Source organism: Bubalus bubalis, chromosome 5 (genome assembly GCF_019923935.1).
Source record: "Bubalus bubalis isolate 160015118507 breed Murrah chromosome 5, NDDB_SH_1, whole genome shotgun sequence".
Classification (NCBI taxonomy): domain Eukaryota; kingdom Metazoa; phylum Chordata; class Mammalia; order Artiodactyla; family Bovidae; genus Bubalus; species Bubalus bubalis.
Window position 1 is genome coordinate 130,553,087 of NC_059161.1, and position 13,531 is coordinate 130,566,617.

At 63.6% G+C, this 13,531-nt stretch overlaps 1 protein-coding gene across 10 annotated transcripts in view; it reads right to left on the reverse strand.

The window, feature by feature from the left end:
* KCNQ1 (potassium voltage-gated channel subfamily Q member 1) overlaps nt 1-13,531 on the reverse strand; it is a 377,149-nt gene that overhangs the window by 322,445 nt on the left and 41,173 nt on the right. For all 10 annotated transcript variants that reach the window (XM_025286908.3, XM_044943825.2, XM_025286907.3 and 7 more), the window contains exon 2: nt 308-398. In XM_025286908.3, coding sequence (XP_025142693.1) covers nt 308-398 — 91 coding nt within the window. The remainder of the gene's footprint in view (nt 1-307; nt 399-13,531) is intronic.

Sequence of the window (13,531 nt, forward strand, 5' to 3'; positions counted from 1 at the left end):
CTCGTCTTTCCTTCCCTCCCAGCTCAGCCCACTCCTCCCAGAAGCCGTCCCAGACCACCAGGCCCAGGGGCCCATCATTCTTCCGCCTTCTCAGCCCAGTGGTCACATCCTGGCAAGGTAGGCACCCAGAAAGGCGGGGTCCCCACCGCCTCTAGGCCCCCGGTGTCAAGGCGAGCCCCCAGAGCCAGCCCGCCGTGGGGGTCCGGCACAGGGTCCCGTGGGTGGGAGAGGCCAGGAGCGGCGGGCTTCACCCTGCAGCCCACCTGCCCGGGGGCAAGAGCACAGGGCCCCTCACGCTGGTACGTACCATCCAGAAGAGGGTCCCTGTGGCCAGGGCGACATACTGCTCGATGGTGGACAGTACGCTGAAGATGAGGCAGACCAGGACGATGAGGAAGCTGTGGGACAGGACCACACGCAGTCAGTGCCACAGCCAGGCTGCCCACCCTGCCCGCTCAGACATGGCCCAGGAAGGGGCGGGGGCGGGGGGCTCGCCCACCGCCCAGGGACCAGGCACATCCCCCGGGGCCTGCGGGCTCCCAGGGCCGCCAGCCCCGACCGTCAGGCATGCACCAACTGCAGCACAGCCAACAGCAGGAGGTCACCACCCGGCCAGGAAGGGATGGGCTCTGACCCAGGCTACGGGCAGACGGGCCTCGGAGGCCCAGGCCGAGAAGCCACGCGCTGCCCATGTGGTCTCCAAGGATCCAGAGGGGAAATTCACGGGGCAGACAGCTGCCTGGGGACCACGGAGCCCGAGGGGCCTCCTCTGGGGCGGCAAATGTCCTGGACACAGGGTGACGGTCTCAGGGCTTCGTGGACGTCCCGACAACAGTGCAGTGTGCTCGACATGAGGGCTCGGCCCCAGGCCCCCGGGGGTGCAGGCAGCCAGCCCAGACCACTCTCCAGCCCACTTCCCCATCGACACAGCCCGTGACCACTTCCTCTCAGCAGCGGACGTGCAGGCAGGGACTCAGGGTCAGCCCCGGGGCCGCCCGAGGCTGGACCCGTGTTCCGCCCCTCGCCCTCTCCTCCTGAACCTGCCCGCCCGTGGAGACGCTTCAGCACAGCCTGTCCAGCCACAGACAGCGTCCCGGGGAAGGACGTCACCAGCGCCCGCACCGCCCGGCCTCGCTGCATAGACGGTAACACGCGTCCCCATGAGACACCGGCCGCGTCAGCTGCGGAGAGACGCTGCAGACAAGGAAACTGGGGCCCGAGCTCCACGCTTCCTGAGGGTGAACCCCAAGCGGCCAAACCACGGAGGGGGTGCGGCCAGGCCCCGGGGAGCGCGACAGCGTGGTCTCCTCCGTCTGACCCTCCCCTTCCCCACCAAGGACATTTGCAGTGACTCTGAGTGTGCTCCAGGCGATCCGGACAGTCGCCCACACCCAGACCCTTCACCGAGTCACACCTGCAAAGCCCCGCTTGCCGCGAATGGTCACACTCGGGTGCAAAGGTCAGGACACCAACACCCCCGCTGGCCCACAGACACCATGCCGACGCACTGGCCGAAGCCCCGAGCCACACGCCCTGTGCCTCGTGCCACACGCCCTGTGCCTCATGCCACTGTCCCCAGGGCTGCAGGGAGACCCTCGGTGGGGAAGGGGCGGGCCCAGACCCAGGTCTGCAGGTCCTGCTGCCCACGGTTCCCCAGGTCCCCCACCTCCAGCCCCGCCGCCGGGACGTGCGTGAAAAGTCCTGAACTCTCTCCCGGTCCTGCCTCCTGAGGCAGAGGACGTGGACAGAACCCACACAGCATCTCTGCCCCCTCGAGGCATCGCGGTGGGCCCTGTGGCCCGCGGGGGATGACTCGGCTGCCTCAGAGGCCTGGGGCGGTAGTCACTCTTCTGTGAGGCCTGTCCCTGTTGACTCTTGCTGCCAGGGTGGCAACTGACCACGTACTGTCGCTGTTGGGACGACCTCAGCTATGCACATGGAGCAGGGAGAGCTCGTTTAGAAACACGCGCCAGGCCGAGGCATAGAGGCCCGGGGGGTGGGAGGACAGAGTCTTGCCAAGACGGTGGTGGGTGGGGGGGTCTGGCCACGGCAGCTCTGCCTGTGGACAGGCCTGCAGGAAGGGTACATCAGGTGGGCATCCTCAGCCTTGGCTCCTGCTCAGAGGCGCACGGAGACCCCACCCCACCCACCCTGTGGCCCAGAACCTCGGCGGAGGCCCTGGGCCAGAGTGCGGGGGCCCCCCAGGAGCACCCCCCGGGGGCCGCTGGGCCTCTGGGGCTCAGGGCTCACTACCCTCCACGGTGTCTCGGCCTCGGTCACGCTGTCTTCTGAGGCCTAAACAGCTCCTGGAATACCTGTGCACGCTGTGCTGGTTTCAGAATCATCTCACAAAGGCTGCTTTGTCCGCTCCGAGTGTGTGGGCCCAGGAGCCTCAGCGAGGCCAAGGTCGGGTCCCTGCCCTTGGGGTGTTGGCAGCAACCTGGGGGCCTGGCGCTCCCCGTCTGCCCCTCAGTCCCAGCTCAGGTCCCAAGGCTCAAAGTCAGGCACCCTCAGACCTCTGAGAGCTGGGGGAGCAAGGCCCAGGGAAGGGACAAAACCACCCTGTTCTCTGCCCAGGTGTGGGAGCGGGGCTGGGTGGGGGAGAGGCCCCCCTTGGGTCCTGGCGCTGCCTGACCCGACCTCCCAGGGGGGTGTGTGCGTGCCCGTGGGAGGCGGCCGTGGCCAAGGTGAGGACGATGGCCTGCTGATGCCCTGATGGCCGATCCACCCTGGGCACACAGCCACCGGCAACCGCCTGAGGATGTCTGTGCCCTTATCAGACATCAGACATCATTTCAGCGTCTGCGGCAACAGGTGCCCTGGGAATGCAGAGGAATGCGGGAGCCATGCCAGGGCGGTGGTCCAGCAGGAGGGCGCACCAGGGAGCAGCAGGGGGCGGACGGCAGGACCCCACCCCCACGCCCACGGGCTGGGCCCCCAGCAGCACCTGTGCCTGGAGGGCTCAGCCCAGGTGGGGTGGGATGGACCGGACCCTTAGGGAAGTCCACGGGCACCGTCTCTCCGGTCCACGGGGAAACCTCTTTCAACCCTGGAAGCTCCCCAGTGATGCCGAAAACGTGAATAAGAAGCACACGCTTCATGTGCGAAGGTGTTCAAGGCGCACTCAGAACCAGAAGAGACAGACCTCTGCCGTCGGGCTCTGTGAGCTCTGAGTGAGGTCCAGGAGGCTGAGACGCAGCGCTGGGCCGGTCAGGGAGCGGTAGCTGCACCCTATCTGTGCACTCAATTTCTCTGTGACCCCATGGACTGTAGCCAGGCTCCTCTGTCCAGAGGATTTCCCAGGCCAGCAGACTGGAGTGGGTTGCCATTTCCTCCTCCGGGGGATCTTCCCGACCCAGGAATTGAACCCATGTTTCCTGCCCTGGCAGGTGGATTCTTTACCACTGCGCCACCTGGGGAGCATATTCAATATATAACAATCACGTACTTGGAAAAGTCTTGTTGGTCCAGAACAAACGTTCCGTGTGAAGGGATGGACGTTGGGAGCACCATGCTCAGTGAAATACGCGTCACGGAAGGGAAAGTCCTGTACAACTCGACTTCCATGAGGGCCCTGGAGCTGTCAGACCCACAGAGACGGAAAGCAGGCTGGCGGGGGCCGGGGGCGGGGAAGCGGTGCTTTGGGGACAGAGCGTGTCGCTGCGGGAAGGGGAGGCTTTGAGGATGCGTGAGTTAGTGTCTGCACGGCACAGCTCAGGACTTCGTGCCCGGGCGGTGCACTTACACGTTGTCAGAGAGGAGGTTTCTCGCTACTCGTATCTCACCACAGCTTTCTTAAGTTAAGGAAACTAAGTAAATGGCATGTATACACAAGCCCTGGACTGCTGCCCGTGTTTGATTAAGGCTATAAATGAGGCTGTGTGAGGTTCAAAGACCCGCCCTCCCGGCTAGGGCCTTCGGGCCGATAACAGACAAAGGGCTTCTCCCGCCGCTTGAACCTCAAGGCCGAACTCAGAGCGTGTGATTTAATAGATTAGCTGCTGACGTTCAAACTCCGGCCGTATCGGAGGGGCTCCTCTTTGTACAAAGTCACCTGGGAGATTCCAAACATCCCTGAGCAAACAGGACAAGGTGGGCTGGGGAGCCTGTGCCTGGACGTGGACACCCCCGTGGCACTGAGCCCCTCCAGGGGTGGGGGGGAGCTGGCCTCAGGTCCCACCAGGCCTGTCCATGGGGCTGGGGAAACACTGCCCAACAGAATGCCAAGACACGCCCCGCCCTGGTCCAGCCTGTGCCCAGCACTGCCCTGGGTGGAGCAGGGTTGGGCACGTCGCCAATCACACCTTGGCCCAGGTGCTGGGCGCTGTGCACCCCCTGACCCCATGCGGAAGGTGTTACACCACCTCCAGAAGGAGACTCTGGGCTGCCCCTCCAGTCCATGCTGCCCGGCAAGGGGACCTGGGGCTCAGGGACAGCAAGGCCAAGCCAGCCCCAGCTTCAGGGCAGGGGCCGAGCCTCCCAGGGCAGGGCCCTATTTCCAGGGGCCAGGCCAGCACTCAGCGCCCCACGGCCTCCAAGGCGAGCACCGCATGCAAGGCTGAGCCACAGGGGCCGGGGAGGTGCTGTGTGGGCAGGCCGGGCCAGAGTGGAGACCCTGGACTGCTTCTGGGGGCACCAGGATTTCTGGGCTCAGGGCACATCCTTCCAGTCTCTGCCTCCAACATCACGCACCCCCCACATGTTGAAACCCTCTTCTGTGGGTTTCTTCTGAGGACACCTGTCACTGAATTGCGGCCCCCCCCCCCCCAGAATCTTCTCCCCCTCAAGATCCTTAACATATCACCTCTGCAAAGATGCTTTTTCTAAATACCTAAGGTCACGTTCACAAGTTCCAGGGAGTCTGCCATCTCTGGGGGCCATTATTCAGCCTCTGTGACTTATCAAGGTTTCTAATAAATGATGCAGATAGTGCTGCAGCCATGAAATTAAAAGACGCTTACTCCTTGGAAGGAAAGTTATGACCAACCTAGACAGCATATTAAAAAGCAGAGACATTACTTTGCCAACAAAGGTCTGTCTAGTCAAGGCTATGGTTTTTCCAGTAGTCGTGTATGGATGTAAGAGTTGGACTATAAAGAAAGCTGAGTGCTGAAGAATTGATGCTTTTGAACTGTGGTTCTGGAGAAGACTCTTGAGAGTTCCTTGGACTGCAAGGAGATCCAACCAGTCCATCCTAAAGGAAATCAGTCCTGAATATTCATTGGGGGGACTGATGCTGAAGCTCCAATACTTTGGCCACCTGATGCGAAGAGCTGACTCATTGGAAAAGACCCTGAGGTTGGGAAAAATTGAAGGCGGAAGGAGAAGGGGACGACAGAGGATGAGATGGTTGGACTGCATCACCAACTCAATGGACATGAGTTTGGGTAAATTCCGAGAGTTGGTGATGGACAGGGAGCCCTGGTGTGCTGCAGTCCATGGGGTCGCAAAGAGTTGGACACTACTGAGTGACTGAACTGAACTCAATTAAATGAATAAATCACTTATGATGATGAGAGCTATCAGCAAATCTTCAGTGAGTCTTTAAAAGCCAGCATCAGGCATGTGGTCAAGTGCATGTCCATGGCGCCCCCGTGAAACAGCCCAAGGTACGTTCAGAACCCGCCCCCTCACAGCCTCAGTGCATCTGCAGAGACCCGAGTAAGGTCCCAGGCTCCAGGGACTAGGATTCAGAGAGCAGTGTCTTTGCAAGGTCACACACAGCTCAGTACCCCACTGTCCAGACCCCATCACGTCAGGGAGGGACTTGGACCTCCACTCCCTCTCCCCATGACGTGGTGGGTGGCATCCAAGCCAGCGCTCCTGGGACTAGGGCTCCCACAGGCCACTCTGACTCTGAATCTCCTGTGAGGCGTGTTCAGTGGCCCGGCTCTCATTCCTTTCAGAGGCTCCCTCAGGCAATATGACCCCTAGCCACGCAGGCTCCAGTGGGCAGCTGGGCGCGGTGAGGCCACTGTTCCCGCAGCTCCAGTCTCCTCTCTCTTGGAGTCCCACGCTCCAAGGTCCCGTGAGCGCAAGATCCCATCAGACAGATCCCAGAGAGCCTGCCCGCAAGGAACTCCTAGGAGACAAAGACACTTATCCTTGCCTCTCAACAGAGGCCGTCCTCAGCCTTGCGGGCTTTCAGTCGACACTTTTTCTAAAAGTGACCTGGGCCGGGGATCCCAGAGACAAAGGGCCTCTCACCTCGCACTCTGGCTGGGCCCTTGGCTGTTCCTGTGTGCACAGCACCTCCCTAGAGGCCAGGCCGCCTCTGCCTAGGGGTCTCCACCCCCAGGGGACGGGCCACCAGGACTGCACCAGAATCTGCAGCCCACATCTCACTGTTCTCCCTGCCCAAGTCTTGACATCCACCTGGCAGCTGGGAGCAATCCTGGGAGGAAGCAAATTCCACCAGCCCTCCAAGCTGAAGATCCTCCAATGAAGTCTGAACTCCAAAGCCACCTTCAGGGCATCCCCCTGCCCCATAGGCCTGGGCTTCCCTGAGGGGGGCGGGGGGCCTTCTGATGCCACAGCTGGGCCCTGTGTCCCCTGCCCTGCTCTCATCAGACCACTTGCCACCTATGCCCATTGCTGCCCCCGATAGAGCAAGGGCTCCGCAGGCAGAGGACGTCTGAAGTCCGCTTTGAAGGCCCCATATGGGACCTGGTACCTGAATGCCTGAATGTTTTAGGTTGAACTCAAGAACTCAGTGGACAGAATTCTCCTTGCCACCTCCTCCATGCAGGCCTCTAGGGTTCATCCAGAGTGAAATCCTCTTGTGACATTTTTTTCCTCCTCACCCTGCCCTGCCACACCCCACCCCAGTGCACTCCGCCAGGGCCCTGCAGGGTTTCCAACAGGCCAGGACACCAGGTAGCTCTCCACGTACCTCTTCTTCCCCAGACTGCATGCCAACAGTGCCAGGCAGAAAGGAGCTGGGGGCGGTGGGAGGGAACTCTGATGTGAGTGGGGAGCGTCCATGGCCACCCAGCTGCCAGGAGCGCAGAAGATGCAGCAGGCGAGGCTCTGAGGTGAGGACCACGGTCTCGCTGCCTGAAGTCGGCCCCAGAGGCAGCAGGGACTGCCCAGATTCACCCTCAGCCCTCCTCGGGGCCTCTTCCGGAAACCCAGGACGACGCAGGCGAGGGGACTATTTGGGCACCAGGATGGGGTCACGCTCAGGAGGCCTGTGACGGGTCTGCCAGCCTTGCTCACCGACGACTGGACTCAGGGCTCCTGACCACTTAGCGCAGGTAGAAAACCAGCTCCACCCTGGCGGCCCCAGGCTGGGGGCACTGCAGGCCCCAAAGCCCGACTGCGCCCCCGCCCGAGGTCACAGGGTGTGGTGCCCCCAGCACGGGCTGCGCCTTCCGCAGAGCGGGCGGCGGGACGGCCAGGCCCAGCCGAGCCCGGGCAGCGGCCAGGCCATCGCCCTGCCCAGCAGCCTGGCTCCGTTGCGGACACGGGCAGATGGCTGTGCTCGTGTCTCCCCCGACGCCCAGCATCCCCTCATTTCCCACATGCGGCTCCACATGAGGTCCTCGCATGTGCAGGGGCCGGGACATCCCCCTCTGCCGAGGGCCGAGCCAGCTGGGGGCAGCTGGGGGCAGGCGAGGACAGACCTTGGCTGAGGGCTTGACCACATCACCCTAAGCGGTCACGTCAAAGCCTTTCCCGGGCCCTAGAGAGGCAGCTATGGGGGTCTCAGGGATCGGGGTCTCAGGGATGCGGGCACTGTGAGGGTGTGCATTTAAATCTTCTTAGGGATCTGTTGCACGATAAGAAACATAACAGCCACGGATGTCCCCAGGGTCCAGTGGTTGAGACTTTGCCTTCCAATGCTGCGGCATGGTTTCAATTCCTGGTCAATGAACCAAGATCCCACACGCCAAGCAACTAAAATGTTTAAAAATAAATACATTGGTGTCTCAAAAGAAAATTTTTTTTAAATAAAAGGGCCTTTCCTGGTGGTCCAGTGTTAAGACTCTGCACTCCCACTGCTCAATCCCCGGTTGGGGAACTAAGATTCCACACACTGCAAGGTGCTAACAATAAGTTGAAAGAGAGAAAGAAAGGAAAGAGAAAAAGAAGACAGACAGACAGACAGCGGCCGTGTCTGAGCACCAGGCTACAGGCGACCAGACTTGGAATATCCAGCCCGGGCCACGGTCAGCCACACGACGCTTTCTCAGCATCCGCTGGACAGCAGAGCGTCAACTGGAAGCCCGGACTCTTTGGCAGCAAGGTGGGGACAAGCCGTGTAAATCCACACCTTCCTGTCCCCTCTGTCGTCACGAGAAGCCCCAGAAGCAGGCCGTGCCTCATCAGAAGGGAAAGAGGGCCTGAGGCTGCATGGAGCCCCGGGTGGAGAGCAGGACCACAGCGCAGGCCTCTTCCCCCAGGCCCTGCCCCCCACCTCCAGGAAAACAGGGTCCAGCCAGAGGGCAGGGTCTCTGGCTACCCACTGCCCACCCCCGAGGGGCTGCCTGGCCTGGCGGTGAGAGGACAGGCCCCAGATGGCTTTGGCCAGGGGGCTGGGGGGTGTCCCGGCCCTCGGGGTCTGGCACTGGACGGGGTTTGGCCAGGGAGCTGGGGGGTGTCCCGGCCCTCAGGGTCTGGCGCTGGACGGGGTTTGGCCAGGGGGCTGGGGGGTGTCCCGGCCCTCGGGGTCTGGCGCTGGATGGGGTTTGGCCAGGGGGCTGGGGGGTGTCCCGGCCCTCGGGGTCTGGCGCTGGACGGCAGGCCCACCCGAGGCAGGGCTGCCGGGCCGAGCAGGCGAGCTCGCCCAGGGCCCAGGGCTGTGGGGTGGCTGAGCCCTGCAGTGTCTCCTCCACCAGCCTGGCCGCCCAGCCCAGCTCGGCGGCGATAAGAACCCCTCAGAGGGTATATTTAGAAGGTGCTGGAGAACAAACTGAAGTGACCCCACGGACAGGGCCCTTATCTGTCCCAGGACGCATGTCGTCTTCCTGTGAATAGGGCCCGTCCGGGGCGGGGGAAGGGCCCAGCGGGCCCTCCTTGGGGAGGACCCCCAACCTGGTGTGGCCAGCCCCTGCAGGCCTCACCTGGGACAGGACAGGATGGGCAGCCTCCCTCCTGGGCTGAGAAGGGGCAGTAGGTAGCAGAGGGCTCGGACACCAGCGGGGGTGAGAGGGGTCCGGTGGGCTTCCTGCCCGCGGCCCAGGGCCCTGCCCTACTTCAAACAGGGTGACTCTGCAGGCTGGAGACCACAGCAGGGCTCCCGGAACACCTGGACCCAGGCCCGAGGAGGAGCAAAGTGCCCGAAGCCCCGATGGCGCCGGAGAGGGTGGGCGTTTTCTGAGTATCCCTGCTTGGGAGAAGTCCTTCCTCCTGTCTACCCTAAGTCTTCCTTGCTGCAGTGTGGCCTGACCTCCGGCTGAAGGCAACCTCCCGACTCCAAGCCCCTCAGGGGCCCCCATACAGTCTGTCCTCAGGGTCAAGACCACCGCCCAGACCCAGAGAGGCAGGATCCCTGGTTGAGACTTTGAGGAGCCCATGCCTTCTCCTTCTCTGACCCCCGCTAAGCCCCCCACCCAACACTTTAGAGGTAGAGGCCCTTCTGAGAAGCCAGAAAGCCCATATGGGCAGCCCTGGCCCAAGGCAGAGCCCTCCACTCCCCGACCCTGGAACCTGCCATAATTTCTCCAGAGACAGTCCTCAACCTGCCAAGGCTGCACACCAAGCAGATGTGGATCCCCAGCATGACCTTGGCTCCCCCACACCCACACCCCCAGTGGTCTCCTGCCCAGGACCTTGGGGGTTCCCAAACCTCTTTCAGCCCCAGCGCCCCTGAGCCCAGCAGGTCAGTGCCTGGGGAGCGTGGAGAGACAGCAGGTCCCCACGCCGGGCACCGCCCCCTGCCCCCCAGCCAGGCCTCGCTCCATGGACAGCCTGGGTGTTGACACTGTGCCCAGGACCCCCCGAGTCGGCCCATCCCACGAGCTCAGGAAGGGGCTGTCCCTCATCCCTGCCGTCCAGGGGCCCAGGTTCCCTGCACGTAGGCGCCAAGCTTCTCGGGCCCTCCATTCACCCCAGACCAGGAAAGGTTCTGGCTTCGCAGCTCTCTCCTGGGGTGACCCAGGCCATGTGCCTCCTTCCCTACAGGACACGCTCCCCCTCCATGGCCGAAACTGGGGGTGTGGGAGCCAAAGAGCAGGGACACCCCACTGTCGTCTCCCCGCCGCCCCAAGCCAGGAAGGCCTGCTGCTGACCAAACCAGCGTTCCGGGATGGACGGGGACAGCCCGCTGCCAGCGGGACCCGCCAACCCACATGGCCCAGGCAGACCTCCTGAACGGGGCCCTTTACCCTGACCTTTGGGGTCCGCTTTGCTCTGGAGGAGAAGGCCTGAAGATCAGGGCTGCAGACAGTGCCATCCCCAATCTTCTGCTGCACCCTTGAGGCGCCCCAGGGAAGGGGGGTCAGACTGAGAGCGGGCAGCCGGAGGTGGACTCCAGTGCGGCCGGGCCTCTGCTGGGAGCACCCCCCGCTCCAGGCCGCGAGAGAGAGACTGGTTAGGCAGGGCCACACACGGGCTCTTGCACCCCCAGAAGCCAGGGAGATCTGGGGGGAGGCCAGGATATTTAGGGGGACAAGACAAGGACATCAGGGCAGGCGGAGAGATAAACATGGTTCCTCTGAGTGCCTGGCATGGGGACCCCACCTCGCGGATGTTGATCCCAAATCCAGTCCCTAGCCCCTCTGCCGCGCTCCTGACCCCTCCCAGGAGCCCGCCAGCCTGCAGCCATGGCTGTCCCCGCCCCTGGCCTTTCCAGCACCTCCACACTGGGCCCAGGCGTGGTCAGCCCCCAGGACCATAGGGTCCCTGCCCAGTGGCCACTGCTGTGAATCCACCTGACTGCCGCCATGTGGAAGCCCCGGTCCCGCCCACCGCCAAGCTGCCATCCTGGGAGCTGCAAGCATGCTGTTCGACGGCTCCTACCCGCGGAAAGCCCACGTCCCTCACTGCAGGCTGTCCCCGTGACACGCGGGGGCAGCGGTGGGCGGGGGTCACAGAGAGGCCAAGGCAAGGGCTGGAGCAGAGGCGGAGGAGGAGGAGGAGTGCGCCCAGGCTCAGGACCACGTCCCCAGACGCGGCCTCCAGGAACCTGGGGAATGAGCACTCGGGCCCTCGTCACGGGTGGAGGATGAGGGCAGACAACCCTGTGGCTGACTCCCAGCCTGTCTCCAGCACCTCCAGGTGCCCCACCAGACGTGCCCAGAGGTCCCAGGAGCAGGGGGCGTGTGGGCACAGTGACGGGGGAGTGCCCTCATCATAGGTGTGACCAAGAGTGGGTGCCCGGCGGGTGCCTTCGCGGGGGCCACCTGGCCTCGTCCTGGGACACGACGCAGCCTTGCCCACGGGAGCCGCAGCCTCTGAAAGGTCTGCCCTCCGGGAAGCGGCCTGTTTCCTCCTTCTGCAGCTGGCCTGAGACGAACACTCCCCCTTCCTCTGTGCTTCTTCCTTGCCCAGTGGCCGTGCCTGCTCTGATCTCTGCAGACACACTCAGGGCTCCCACACACTCGTGACGGAGGGGCCACAGTGGATGCAGCCTGGGCCCCCGGACAGTCGAGGGGCTCCCCCCTGAAGCCAAGCCTGCCCTCCTGCATCCAGTTCCCAGGCTGGACAACCCCCCTGGGCCGCCCGGAACCAGGCCTGGCCTTCATCAAAGCCGGAGCCGCTCCAGGGCGCGGTGGGCGGAAGCAGGAGCTCCGCGGTCAGGGCCCCCTGTGGGTTCCTCAACGCCGGATGCCAGAAGCGGATCTATTTTGGTCTCCGCATCCTCCACCACACGGCCTGCAGCCCGGCTCTGCCACAGGGGGAGGTCAGCGCCTCCGCCCAGCCCGGCCGGCCCAGCGGCTCCAAGGCTCATGCTCCGTCACCTGGCTCGGAGGGCAGATTCCCAGGCCGGGGAGCGACCACGACTCAGCTAAAAGCAGTCCCCCTCCTCCTTGGAGGCCAACTGAGAAGGCCCGGGCCTGGGCTGGCCATGCAGGCCCCGGGCTCCAGGGACGAGGCAGATCCAGGAAACGAGATCGTAAACCAGAGACGAAATAAACAAAACCACGACCGTGACAGCAGCCCCAGGCAAACAGACAGGGGCTGTCGCTGTGAGCGATGGCGGGGGTCGGGGTGGGGGAGGCCACCCGGGGCGGTGACACAGCCCACAGGAGGACCAGGGTGGACAGTCCACGCAGAGGTGAGTGCAAAGGCCCTGAGGCAGGTGAGGGCAGATATGAGGCCAGGGAGGCTGAAACAGGGTGGAAGGCAGGACCACCACCAGCCAGGAGGCCAGAGGAGAGCCACGCCCAGGAGCCCCTCACAAGCCCAGGAGAGGTACCAGGCCGTCCGGGCCTCCGAGCACCAGCAGACACGGGCTCTGCGCTGGGCCCCGGAGACCCCAAGTGAGAAGAAGGCTCAGGCCATCAGAGACGCGCCCCTCTCATGCTCGCCCACCATGGGGCCAGAGCCTCCAACACCAGGACTCCAGAGTCAGGCTGCATCCCAACCCAAAGGCAGCATTGGCAGTGAGTCCATCCCACCCCCGCCCCTCACACCTGGGGCACCTCCCCAGGGGCTGCCCCAGGCATCCTTGGGGGGCCCCTGCCCACATGTGCCGGGCCCCGTGGCCCAGCCGGCGGCCTGGGAGTCCCTGCCCCGAGAGCCCCTCTTTTCTTTCTCAGTTCGGCCGTGACTCACGGCGGCCACATCCAAGGAGGGAAAAAAGCAGAGGACAGGGAGGAGTAGCCCTGGACCTGGCGGGACACAGGGGCCGGAAACGCCTGCACCAGGCCGACACGTCCACACACCGTCGGAACTGCCGCTTCCTGCCGGCCGCCCAGAATAGCCGGCATATCCTCCAAGCAGCCTCCCCGACCCTGCCCGTGACTAAGACTGCCCCCTGCCCCACACTGCAGGACACCCAGCCTTCCGGAAGCCAGGCATTCAGGAAAGCAAAGAGCCCCTGCGGGTCTCGAGCGGGGTTAGAGTTCACCAGACCTGGGGTCCTGGAGGCAAAGATGCAGAACTTGGAGGGGAATCAGTGACTGACGCCAAGGGAAGAGGCTCTGGGGTCCCACCAACCTTCCCCCAAAGCCTGCCGCACCCTTCATGAAACTGTGTCCTAGGAGAGGAAACTCTAAAATTCTCTGTCTCCTGAAAGAGCAAGCAGAGACCCTGAGTCAGCCATGCCACCTCCCTGCCTGTTCTGCCCTAGTCAAGAGCACATGGCCTCTCCCCAAGGTCTCACCGGTGTTACAGGGCCTGGGAAACCTGGGTTCTGAGATGGCCCTGTGCTGGGGAAGGTGGGGAGGAGCAGCCTGGGGTGGGACATGTCATATTGGAGGGGTCTGCTCGCTGAGGTGCCGTGAGGCCAGTGGGAGATCGGGGGAGAGCCCGGTCCAGGGTCCGGGTCTGAGAGGCATCTTTGTGTGGGTGACAGGAAAGCAGGCTCTGGGCGGGTCTCCCAGGAGTGAGGGGGGCAAGGAGGGAGAGCAAGGGGGCTGGGCGA